This window comes from Orbicella franksi, chromosome 4 (genome assembly GCF_964199315.1).
Source record: "Orbicella franksi chromosome 4, jaOrbFran1.1, whole genome shotgun sequence".
Taxonomy (NCBI): Eukaryota; Metazoa; Cnidaria; class Anthozoa; order Scleractinia; family Merulinidae; genus Orbicella; species Orbicella franksi.
In genome coordinates, this window is record NC_138148.1 from 31,309,567 (window position 1) to 31,322,767 (window position 13,201).

Here is a 13,201-nt window from a genome sequence, read left to right on the forward strand (position 1 = left end):
TTTACTTCGTTCAGTAGTAATGGCTGCTACGAGGCCGGGCTCTAAAGAACAAATCTGAGTTTTCACTTAAGAAAGGGTCCGTTATAAAACAACAACGAAAAATGCTGCAATGTAATTCTACTCTGTTTAGCATTTTTTTGAATTTCTTTTGCGACATTGATGTTTCTTGGTATCTAAACAGAAAAAAGCAAAACCGTGAGAACAAAAGTACCTTAAACACTGATAAAACTTTCTCTGCAGTTTCAACGATATCATTGCTTCACGATTTCTCGGATTTTCATGTTATCAAAGATCACCATAATTTTAGGGTTACCTTTTTTCAACCTCTGAGGTCATTTTAGCTGGTCCTCGTTCTGATTAGCAGCAGGGGATTTTTTTTCTAAGTAATTTTTTCACTAGTTTGTGTGCAAGCTTCCTTGTTTCTAATGGTATTTTTAAAAACTTAGTCCTGAGAAATACCTCTTCTTTATAAATATGTTTAGTTCAGGTGTTAAGTATGTTTAGTTGTGTAGGCGCTTTTTTGCACCTGTTGACTTTGTAAGCTGGTGAGCTTACTGATGTTATTTAGCGTTTTTATTGTTTATACTTTTTTTCTGCCAGTTTAAGAGAACAAAAAAGAAATGCCGTCATTGAAAGTTTTGGTGTCAGCGCTGTTATGTATGTACGTGGTTATGGCAGGTAAGTGTGAAACTGAGTGCTATAAAGACAGTACAAGGACTCAGTGCAGAGAGAAAGGTTCTATGATCCAGGAATGAAGGACAATATCGACTCACGACCAATTATTTTACCCATGAGCGAGATATACCAAAAAATCTTTATAGCCCCAATGGCTTATTTCTTTTTTTTTTCTTTATATAGTCTTTTCCATCTTTGTGTTTAAATAGTCTTTTCCATCTTTGTTGGGAAGACGTTTTTATCGGAGATCGCAACTAGTTTCAAATCATAGATCAAACAACGATTTAATGTGAATTCCTCTTAAAAAGCACATCTTCACTAAAATATCGTCCAAAGTTAACTCAACTCGAGCGGCCCTCCCTCATAACGATATACTTTTTCTCTGGTTAAAATTTGTTCTGACTTCTTGAGGGTCCAGAGTCTTAAGGGGTGGGTTAACAAATGTAAAGGACAGGGGTTTAATTACTTTGCCATACAGATTATAGGCAAGATGCATTGGACCAGCACAATGGTCTTCGCCGTATTCACGAAGCTCCTCCCATGACACTCGACGATTCAATGAGTGACGCTGCAAAGGATTTCGCGCACAAATTGTTCAAGCAGGGGCATTTAAAGCATTCGGATAAGGACTCCCGTCCGGGGCAGGGTGAAAACCTGTTCTATGGGTGTTCAACTGCAGCAGAAGGTATAACCGTCCAAGACGCAGTGAAAGCATGGTAAGTAAAATTCCCGGAGATGTACTCTACAAAGTTTTATACGGGGAGGCACCGCCTCAAGGTCCAACCCCTTTACCCTTTTATATACCATTTGTCATGCAGAAAAGGTATCCCCTTTGTATGCCTTTTAATGAAAAAAGGTACGTCTTTCACATATCTGCTTAAGAAGATTGCATCTCTTTTCTAAACCCTTAAAATGAAGTTAAAGATGTAGAACTTAATAAATTAAATGTTACTACCGTAAGATGCATCTGTTCGAAATATTTTAACCAAAATCCCTTTTGAATACCTAAAAGACAGATTTCCCTGCTCTTTCGTACACCTCACATTGTAAAATCCTTACCCTTTAATATGCCTAAAACCTGAAAAAGGTACACTTTTAAGCGGAGACCCCCCCGGAATAGGCCATTATGGGGAGAACCCCCCTCCGAGGTAAAATCTCCTTAGGCAGAAGGAAGCATGTTGTGCACTATCCGCCGGAATAGGGAGGTTTTGTTATTGGGGTGCTCATTACCACCACATACAGTGGAACCCTGTTAATCCGGTTACCAACGGGACACAAAATTCTGGCCGTATCAACTCGCGGTGGCTGTATTAAAGGAGTTCTTAAAATAAGAATATGACTGGCTGAACTTTCGTTCGCCGGGGTCGGAATAAAGTGGCCGTAACAACGAGATCACCGTATTAACAGGTTGCCCGCAAAGAGGGGCTCCACTGTACACTTCTTCAAAATTAGGGCGAGTCGATTTTTTTGCAGGTACGATGAAGTGTGCGACTTCAACTTTAGCGACCATTCGTCGCAGGGTGTCACTGGGCATTTTACTCAGGTAGTGTGGAAGGCCTCGACGGAACTCGGCATTGGTAAATACACAGGAAAAAAAGGACTTTGGACCTGCACATTCGTTGTTGCTCGTTACAAGCCAGCTGGGAACTACCCAACAAAGCTTGAAGACAATGTTTGTAAGGGATCTTTTAGTTCATCTCCGTATTGTGATACCGTAAGGGATAAGTCCCTGGGAGAGGAGGAATACCTGGATATCCCGGAAGGCTCGACGGGCGGTGGTTCCACCGGCCATTGACGCGACTTTTTGTCTCTTCTCGAAAGTCTCATTAATGGCAATCTTAATTTAATTGACGATGTACTTCAATGACATACAATATACTAGCAACAAAATACTAATACCATGAGCTAAAGCCAATAACACACGCAGAGACTTGCCGCTATGCTGTATAACGAACACTCTTTGTCACTCAATATTCAAATGAAAGGAGAAGTTTAATAAAGGCACGCCGAAGTTGAACCTATGTTCTTTTCTCAACATGTTTGTGTACAAATAGTCAACCGAGGATACTATTACATTCTTGTGGCCGGACAGTGGAGGAGATCTGCTTTAAACAATTGGACAGTTAATTCTGAAGTAGAGAAATAGGTTTTAAAGAAGGGTGCCTCCAAAAGAAAATTGGCATTTTGTTATGGAGTATTATCTCACAAAATCATTATATATTTAGATCCTTGTGGAACATTCTGAATCAAGAGAGATATTTTATTACCCCAGGGGGGTTTCCATATAAAGAGGGCGGGAGTGCTCGACTTACCTTACAGGGATAAAAAGCGGATATGGTACCTCTTGGGGTGTTCAGACTCAAAAGGTCCCACAGCAAGTGCTTCCATGGTACTTTTAAGGGTATTGAGCCAGAAAAGGTCTGTGTCAGATAATGTGTTGCTTTAGAATTAGTACCTCTTAGGGGTTAAAGCAATTTCAAGCCACGCCCACAAAACAGGGTCTTGGTTCCTCTTAGGGGTTCTTTTCAGAATTTCCGACGAGTATCCCCGTCCTTTTCATATGGGAGTGCTCCCCCCCCCCCCCCGGAGTATTATCCTCCCTTATCCAACACGTGTGGAAGCGGAGAAGACACTTCTCGGTAATCCTTTTTCGCTTAATTGGAGAAATAACTCAGTGTTAATTATTGTCAAGTAAGTCTCTAATTGTTCGGAGGCGCTGATTTTCCTTTTGTTAAATGGTCGATGTCAGGTCTGGTTACCAAGCCTGTCTTGTTGAAGCTGGCTCACGTTACGGTCTTTATTTCTTTTGCTAATGATTTGGTGTGTCAATAAGCCGAGGCAGCTTGTGCCTCTATTTCAAGAGAAGTCCTCGTGCAAACCGATTCACATGAAAAATGAGTTTGATTTGCATGAAAATAAACCTGTTGGCGGAAGACATTTTCATATAAATGGTTTCGCTCCAAGACTCGTTTTGACATAGAGGCAAAAGGCAACTCGGAAATAGAGTATTGTATATGATCTTGGCACAATGGAATTTACACTGTGTTAGAACGTTTAGCTCTCTCCATTAAGCTGCATGAAAATAGTTATACATAGGTGATGTCTACTTGTTAGGGCAATCTTACCAATGCACCAGAGCTAGAGGGAAAGTAAAACGTTTTTAGATTTGCCTCAGAATTTGTCATAATGGCACTTTGAAACACAATTGCTGAATAAAAACAGTAAAAACGATTCTAAACACAGCCAAGGCTCATAACGCATCGTCTTTGGTTAAAAACGACCGCCATGACAATCACAGCTTATTGACATGACACTGAATGTCCCGGCACGATCTCTTTAGCTAGGTCTGTCACACGTACAATCCGAACACGTCAGTGCATGTTTGCCCCTCGTTATCCCCCGCGAAGCAGTCATACAAATCTTCTGTGAACCATATTTGCAACTCCTGACCGACACTCACGGCCAAAGGAACAGAAAAATTATGAAAGCCCAACTCTGGTGACTCCGAGGTAAATCCAGGAACCCCGTACAGGGTAGTAGCGTGGCACCCAGAACCTCCACGAAACGAAGCCTTATCTGTTGGCAAAATCCTCTGCTGTAGGGAGTCAGTGATAAATACTGCCAGGTTGTTTGGGGACGCGAGGAATGAGCAGCCCCATTTCGATCGATACTGCGGATCGCTTGCTGCGCAGTTTACATACCCAGAGAGGTAGACCAGTTTGAAGGTGATCACGTGACCAGTTTCTGGAATCGTAAAATTCCCGTATGAACTGCCGTGGGAGCCAAAACAAACGGGTGATGTGTTCAGTTTTATCCAGTTCACTGAAAGAAAACATAAGCAAACTAAGACTGTTCCTTAAAGAACCTCTAGATGATAATGATTGCTTTGACCAAATATAATAAAACTTAGAAACACATAATTAGTTAAAGCTTTCATTTTTCACATTTTTGAAATACAGCTGAATGTGTAGATAAGTCACTTTTCAGAATGATGTAATGAAGTTACAACACTAATTTAAGCCCCCTGGAAAAAGGTTATCGCGTAAATTTAATAACCACGCGAAATTTAGTACACCGTTGTAAGCTTCTTTAATCAAAGCGCTACGTTGCCTAGAGGGGAGAAAGTCAATTCTTACTCCAAGGATCCACTTGAAGAATTGGCAATGCCTTTCAGTTGTAAGCGCAAATAGAGGTTGTCATGTAATCTGTATAGCTCTGCTTTGTTACAAAGGAACATGTCAAACTTTTTTCAGTTTCGTTTTGTTATATTGTTTAGTTCAGAGTGATTTTGGAACTATTGCTATGGAAAATTAAAATCAGTTGGCCAATACTGAGGCTAACTGTTTGTTAATGAAGATCAGTATTTTGCCATTTTCGAGAAATTTAGTTTCTGGTAAGGTTTTTTTTTGGGGGGGGGGCGGGCCGGGGGGGGGGTTAAATCGAAAATGAAATTGAAATCCTGCGAAAGATGCCCGACTGTGACATTTTTGCGAAATTAAGTTCCCGCGAAAATAAGTAGCAATAAGGTAGTCGATCCCCATGCTCAAGACGTTAAATGAATTATCTCACGAGATGATATTGCCTTATTCTCAAGATAATCCCTCTTTATTCACTTTTAGATCATTCCAGGCTGGAGAAATCCTTGTAGGGTCTAGAAATAGGCGATCCTAAGACATGAGTTCTACTCGCGTGACTCGCGTGGACTGCCCAGCTTTTCACGCATCCTCACAAAATGTCCACGAGTAAACTAGACATCACATCTAAAATATCTTGAAAACGATTAAGTTGGTAATAAGGTCCCTATATGAGGATCAACTCTCTTACCCTAGGCCTTATCCTCTCCTAAGATGGAACATAATACGTATAGAGCATATTGAATCTAAGAGGTTATACAGCTACCTATATCGCAATTCGATCCAGTGTAACCGGGTTCACAAGTACAATTGTACTGGTTCAACAGGTTATTACAGGTTCCGTGGACACACGGTTGACTGGCACATTCGTCAATATCTAAAAGTAAAAGAAAGAAGGTTTAAGCTGGCTCAACATTTGTGCTTTGACCAATCGATACTGATTGATGTCATGATGGCAAACAACGATGATTTTCTTGACGTCGCAGGTTACCATAGCGATGGTATAACCTTTCAAAAACTCTTAATGTTTGCCTGGGTTTTTAACTCACAAATGAGCCCTGTGATCACCATATCATGGTCAACTCCCTGACATATATCTTTCTTCAAAGTTTTTTTAAAAAAACTCTGAAATAGTGGTTTACAGGCAACTCAGAATACAAAATTGTTAAACAAAAACCTTTGAAACGGAGTTTAACCATTTGCTAATAAAATGAAATCCTAGCGTGGTGATTGACAATTTCACTCGCTTGACAAAATTATATCGCATTGTTCGTATTCATTCAGTTCTCCTGTGCTGAGTTGCTATGTCCTGGTTCAAGAGAGAATGAAGAGTAAGAGAGGGTTAATCCACCATATAGGCCTTATTAACAAAGTAATCCCTCTTAAGCTAAATTTAGATCACTTCCGGCTTCAGACATCCCAGGAGAGTCTGGAAAAAGCCAATCATGTAACGAAACTTATGATCACGTGGACAAGATTTATATAAGGGAGCAATTTTGTTTCCCTTGATCCTCTAGCCTCTCTTGGCTGGACAGGTTATAATTAATTTTGTTTAAGCGTCACATTTCATCCTACTTGTCTTACACCGAAATCCAATATAGCCTGGTACACATGCGCACTGCATCCTTTTTCCCTTGACGTCACAAGCCTCGCTGCATGTTCCCCCATTGAGACAAGGCTGAGAGTGACAGCAGCCGTTGTAACATGTTGTTAGCTGGCTTCCCTTCTGTTGAATTAAATTAGAAAATGACGATCATTCTATGAGGCGAGCTAAAATGTCAACTTTCGGTCTCCAATTTCATTATGTAGCCAAGACTTGGTTTACTCACATTAACTTTTCTGTTTTCGAAAGGAAACGTTTTCCAACAAGAACTTTTAATTAGTAATAAGCAATACTATTGCATGGTCTGCCGGCTACTTCAGAATAAGATCATACTTTCATAACCGTCTGTAATCTAACACAATATATTTTTCTTGTCGATTTTCTCTTGAAGTGTTAGTGCATAACTCTCGCAAATTTGGAGCCACAGGATGTCCCCCCACACACCTAAGGATCCTCTCGAACTGTAAATGCATGCAACAAAGTAAACAAAAAATATATAAGTCATTCTGTAGTTTTTTTCCGTGTGCATCTGACGTTACTTTCCAAACACCTTCTAATAGGAGATTTTCGTTTTACTTACCACCACGTTGTAATCGATTACTAGATCATAGTATTGACCTCCTTCTCGAGGTTCCAAGGCACTGGGTTTCAGATATTTGTTCTCTTCGTTCAGCTCACAGTTGTCCTAGCTGCCGGTTGTTAAGTAGTTAAATGAGATGCACCGACAGTTGGCCTGGCATTTTCTAAAACACTCTACCGGCATTGAAACTGTTAATGTCTTAAAAACGTAGCCAGAGAGCCTGTGATTGTCAACCATGTTTCTTCCTGTTGTGAAGTAAAATCCACCGGGGAGATAGCGGTTTTCATGGCAAGATGACTGCGAGTACGACACATGGAAAAGGGCAAGGAGAGTTATTTTGTACCAGTGCAAAAATGGCGGATCCATGTCCTGATACGCTTGACTGTAGTGTGAAGTAAAAACTTCAATGAGTAAATTTCGAGTAAGAAATAGGTTGAATGTAAAAATATTAACGAAGTTCATATTAAAGCAAGGTATTACAAAATAAATAAATAAATTTGCAATATTTAGAGAGGAAGCCACATAGGCCTTAGTTAGTTTTCACGCAGGTCCTCCATCCTGGTCGAATTAGAATTTGGAGAAGTTGGTTTGTGAGAACGGAGGAAAACCGGAGTACCTGGATAAAAACCTTCGGAGCAAAGAAAGAACCAGCAACAAACCCAACCCACACATGGCACCGGGCAAGAATCGAACCCGGACCACATTGGTGAGAGGCGAGCGCTCTTACCGCTGTGCCAACCTTGCTTCCCAACTCAGTTGGTATTTCGCCGATGGTTTTGACCGAGTGAAAAATACAACTCGTGTAGGCTGTTGTTTTCTGCCTTGTTTTTCTCTTCAGTAGGAATGAAGCGGAGTCGCAATTGGCTGCTTAGCCTGTAATGTCTTTACCGGAGCTGTCAAGACAAAGTCCACAGTTGTTGTCACGTGAAAAGTTTTTCTTTATTTTTCTTATGAATGGGAATTGAAACCTTTTTTTTACAAAGGTTGTCTTTCAAGCACTCTAATCCGTATAAATATTCTCTAAACTCTTGGTCTTCGGCCATCGTAGCTTGATTAAAAATATAACACAAAGAGCGGTGATAAACATTTTAAAAAACATGCATTTTATGAACTTGATGTTTCGTATGCTAGTCAACATACATTTTCAAAAGTATAAGCGTTAAAATTTTTGGAAAAGTTATTTATACTGTGTAAATGTGGGTCTGGAACCAAGACAGAAAACATATCTGCAGTAGAAATGTTGACGTTGACATTCAATGCTGGCTGACACTCCTGAATAAACAAGGTCTTCTTCACTTTACAACGGTAGTCATTTTTTCCGGATACCAAAATGTCAAAATGGTCCCATTGGATGTTGTGACCAGTTGTTTTAACGTGATCAGCAATAGCAGAAGCGTGATCACGTTTCGAAAGGCGGGGCCTTGAAATATTCCGTTTTCCGGTCGTGAAGTCTTCGTTTCGTTCTCCCAATGTAAAAGTCATTGCAGTCCCAGCAACTAGCTTTATAAATGACTTTGGCTAATTGTGGTCTGTTGACACGGATCTTGTATGGGAGGAAGGATTTGACAGTTTCCGACAGCAAAAAAGACAGTTTATCACCGCTGTTTGCGTTATATTTTTAATATTCTCTGAGTTTTTTAATTATTAAAAGGGAAAACGAAGAAAGCGGCAAAAACAATTGAAAAAACCTATTGTTTCGCCATGACTTGCAGGTTTAAAAATTAAGAATTAAATATTAAACGCATTTACTCAAATACAATCGTCCGAAATGTTGCTTGAAAAATTTAACTCTTTAAATTTAATTAAACCTCTACTTTCTACGTGTGTGTAAAAAGCGAAGAAGATCGATTATCAGATAGTCAAGGCAATTTTTGTAGGAAATCATTTACCTAAAGTAATAATGATGACGAGCTGGCTTGTGAGAAATTTTTCACTTCCAACTCCCGCCATGAACCCCTGGAGGTAATTTGCTGGTTGAGACTTTTAACGTGCCAGGTATAAATTCAAAGATTGGAGAAATATCTATGGTGTGGCAAATAAAACATGGCAATGATAACTAATTTGAGCATTTCAGAGAATAGGTCTAATTTTTTCGAAGAAAGTCTGTCAGCGATAAATTGACAAACGTTATGACGTTTTGCAAACAGTTTTATTGATTTTTAAAATTGTTTCTTTGACTCAGTCCTGAGGTAAGACTCAAGTTTGTTTTTATAGCCAGAGATTTTCGGGTACAAAAAAAATCGCAGTGAACATTAACTGAGTTCTGTGCTCGAAATAAGATGGGCAATGTCGAAAAAGTCCTGCTGGAAGCAGACCAATATATAGTTACTCCTCATGATCAACCATTTATAAAGCACTTTGATTAGCTTGCCTCTCACGTCGAATAGAATTGACAGAGAATTGCGTCTTCTAAAAATTCGCAGGAATCCAGACTTTCCTCCTTAATCCCGCTTTCGTGACCTTGGGATCGCAAGACTAAGAAAGTTGCTGAAAACTACTCCAGATTATTACATGTGTTCAGGAGCCATGATCGGGGACGGAGACCGTAAGCGCGCGCCATTTCTAGTATTGGGGCTGTCCCCATGATATGGCACAAAATTCTATTTTTAGAACAGGATGTTTAATAATGTCTTACAAGTTTTCTTCTTGGCGGTGGCCCGGTTCGAGTAGTCTCACTGTAATGGTTTATACTTGGGGCAGCACCAGCTTGCCTTATAAAACGTGACAAGTCTCATTTTTACTGCAAAAATATGATAGCAAAAGAATAACCAGAAGTGACAGCTTAAAAGGTTGGTCTTTTTATCGAGAGCTACACTCAGCAAGTCAGGTACATTGGTACTCAAACTCAGTAAGTGTAAGGGCTACAGAAAAATTAACCAAAAAAATATATCTGTTAAATTATTGTTATTTTGTTGCTAGGGCTAAATTTGCATGCATTTGCATGAATTCAATGATCGACCCATCAAGCGACTGTATGTCTTTAACAGCACAAAAATATAATTATTTAGTTCTCAGGTATGATTCAAGCTTTATAAGTTACATGAACACCATTTTAAATATGCAATAAATAAAGGATCAAGAAAATTGTTTAATACACTACAAGTTGGATCATACGTGCAAATAACATGGCCACCTGAAATATCAGTTTCTGTAATCTTAAGAGCTGATCTATATTTAGTGAATAACAGTTATAGTTTGGCAATGAAGACTATTGCAAGTGGTTTCAAACATCTGTATGATGTAATTAAAAGCTCTAAGTACTTGTAGGGCATATTTCTCGCTGATACATACATTTTTTAAGGAGTACTCAAATAATTGAAAGGTGGACTTATATTATCATAAGGAGAGCTGGAGGGGGGCCTCCAAATCAGATATCCGTTATGTTTTTACTGCCCCCTAATAGTTGAAAGGCAGACTCTTAAATGATTTTTTCAAATGCTGTTTGGTAATCAATTTTCACCACATTAAGGAACCATGAGAATAATTTAGAAATGTGCTGAATGACTTTACAAGACTATTAATAATAATTATTATATTTACAGTGTGACATTTTCTTGTTCCTATGTAAAATGGTGACTGATGACTAATGGCAAAGTACAGCCAGCTTAAAAACGAGACAGCATTTCATTAAAAAGTTGAAATTCCAGGCTGAAAAGAGTTTTTATGATAATAATTATTATCTACAACTTAAACTTCTGCCACACAACAGTTTTTAGCTGACTAAGCTATACTAAATGTACTTTTTTCTTCTAAAATGACAAGGCACATTTTGACATGTACTACATTTATCCGTTGTGCTCCACCCAAGTAATTTGGGCTATGATACTGTAGTGAGGTGCTGTAAACCTTCTGGGATGTCTTGGCTAGCCACAATATCAACTCATTTTCTTTGGACGGGAGGGAATGGGAGAGAATACACCCATACTGTAAATGCCTGTGGCTATCGAAAATCGCACATGCCCCATTTTCCCAAACTAAAACTACTACAGTCCTCCCACCAGATACAAAGATACCAACTGATTTCCTTTTAATGTTTGCCCGTTCCTTGACATTTGAAATGACATCCTGGAAGTTATTACCATTAATAAAAAAATCTTTGGAATCCTCATAGGAAAGGAGATGTAGATCATCTCCAACAGAGCTAAATGCATCTTCTACATCAAGCCCACCAACTCCTGCAGCAGAAAAGCACTCATCAAAGATTTTATTGCCCTCAGCAATACTTGATACCACATGGCCAAACCAACCCTCTTCAAGAACTTTCTTTGGTTCACCAATCAACCCAGAGGAGAATTTGAAACCCATTACAAGGGCTATTAGGGTGCATGCAGAGCTACCTTGCCTACCCTGAAAAGTGCTTTGAGAAATTTGGTATGGAAAGATAAATTCTTTGACACCCTGATAACCATAAGGAACAAAATGTGCCATGATTTCAATGTAAGGCTGTTGATGATCAGTGCTCAATGTGGACACACTTGTGGGGCCAGATATATGGACCTCTTGGTCCCGGTAACCCTTCTGATTGTGGCTTGTGGCTCTAGCAGTGAGCTTCAGCTCCTGTCTCAACTGAATCCTTCCAAGAGATGACCCATAATTCCCTGCACTTAGAGAACCATGGGCATGGAACTTGAGTGTGCCAAAAAGGGATTCAAGGCGACTAATCGAGAGCCGCAATGGAGACAGTGTGTATCCAGGAAAATTCTCAAAAAAGTATGATGAGAACTGTTTAAATCCAAAGACCATGACTCTTTGAAGGTCAAATGTCTAGAAGGAAAGAAATTAAAAAGGCAAGCTAAATAAGAAATACCATTAAGGGCTTACTAAACAACTGATCCCAGCTCACATTTACATATATATTGTTAAATAATAATTATAATGATAATACTTCTATTGTACAACTTTTATTGATACATGATAAATGTTTTGCAGCAAAGCTGATGTGGTTGTGTCTTTTACAATTGACTGCTTTTTTAATCATCTTTAACCAGAAACATCCTGTAAGAAGGCATTACATATTACTCATAGTCCCAGCAGCTACATACAATAATTAAATATAATATATACTATTCCCCCATTAAAAGGAACACTTGTCTTCCCTCCAAGGACCAGGAGCGATGTAATGTGATCTTTAAAATGTACATTCAAGAACAAGTAAACAAGAAATGTTAATAAATAAATTAATCTTTATTCTGCAATACCTGCCATGCTAAAAACTTTGCTGCACGTGCTCGTTTGGAGTTGTCCACATATTCTGCAAAGAATTAAAAGGAGACATAGTCCATAGTCCATAGTCCAGTTTGCCACCCCAAAAAGTTAGGGATGAGGGATCAGAAAGAGGGGTGTACTGTAAATATCATTAATTACAGTATTTTGGTGTTGTGTTTATTATGACCTGGTTTACTGGTTAACTAGCATACAGTTATTGATATTCCCATGAAAGTGTAGCTTTCAAGTGGCCTAGTAAAAACAGAGATCTAATAAAAAAATGCGAATGTGATTGATGCTTATTGATCCAAATGTTGAATGTTAAGCATTTGAATCACATCATCATCAACCAGACTGACCTTCATTTTTAACTATAAGGACAGCCAGGTGAAGTGACCCAATTGTTTGACTTTTAATCTTTTTATTGTTTCTTTATATGATGCCTGTATTAATAGTACCTTTACTGGGCAAACAACTTATGTTAACTGAATAAAGTTTTTGATGTATACATACCTGTGTTGTTGTGCTCATCTGCCCATTCTTCAAAATATCTCCATCCCTGTTGTATGTTTTTGAATACAGCCGACTCATTGGATCTTATAAACACATGGCTATAAAGGATTCCCTTTTCAAAAATGAGGTGGCATGCTTATAGGTACCTTGCAGTTTCTTTCACAACATCACTTTTTTTCTCGGCCTTCACCACTCAAACTTGCATATTCTTCCAAGGCTGCAATCATATAACGTTGCTGTAGAAAATGTGAAAGTAAACAAAACCACTTATCACTCTTTCGTTCATAAAATTGTAGGCTTCGTCTAAATTGTAAAACAAATATTTGTAACATTAATTCCTGCCAGTATGTGCGTGTGTGGCATAAATTATCATTCTTCCATCATTTTATTTATTTTCAAGCTAAGGATCTATAAAGTTCTACAAAATTACACTAATTTTCCTCTCATAACTGCATTATTTTTGCAGGCATAACATTCAGTCTTGTCCAGCAG

The 13,201-nt window shown here is 38.8% G+C and overlaps 1 protein-coding gene, 1 long non-coding RNA gene and 1 pseudogene across 3 annotated transcripts in view; all 3 read right to left on the minus strand.

Annotated features, from left to right (window-relative positions):
- LOC145483960 (brevican core protein-like) overlaps window positions 1-7,904 on the minus strand; it is a 174,000-nt pseudogene extending 166,096 nt beyond the window's left edge. The window contains exons 1-2 of the transcript XR_014048970.1: window positions 7,719-7,904; window positions 7,054-7,373 (exon numbers count right to left, since the gene is read on the minus strand). The product of XR_014048970.1 is annotated as a brevican core protein-like (transcript). The remainder of the gene's footprint in view (window positions 1-7,053; window positions 7,374-7,718) is intronic.
- On the minus strand, window positions 3,257-7,103 carry LOC145483963 (uncharacterized). The gene is made up of 4 exons (XM_081462543.1): window positions 6,992-7,103; window positions 6,384-6,534; window positions 5,575-5,685; window positions 3,257-4,497 (listed from the first exon to the last, which is right to left on the minus strand). Exons 2-4 carry the CDS (start codon window positions 6,430-6,432, stop codon window positions 4,025-4,027), a joined length of 633 nt encoding a protein of 210 aa, XP_081318669.1. The 5' UTR covers window positions 6,433-6,534; window positions 6,992-7,103; the 3' UTR covers window positions 3,257-4,024.
- A 3,507-nt stretch (window positions 7,905-11,411) lies between the features above and the next one.
- On the minus strand, window positions 11,412-12,973 carry LOC145483382 (uncharacterized). Its single transcript, XR_014048916.1, has 3 exons — window positions 12,710-12,973; window positions 12,190-12,242; window positions 11,412-11,755 (listed from the first exon to the last, which is right to left on the minus strand). It is a non-coding gene; the product is annotated as an uncharacterized LOC145483382 (long non-coding RNA).
- Window positions 12,974-13,201: the final 228 nt, after the last annotated feature.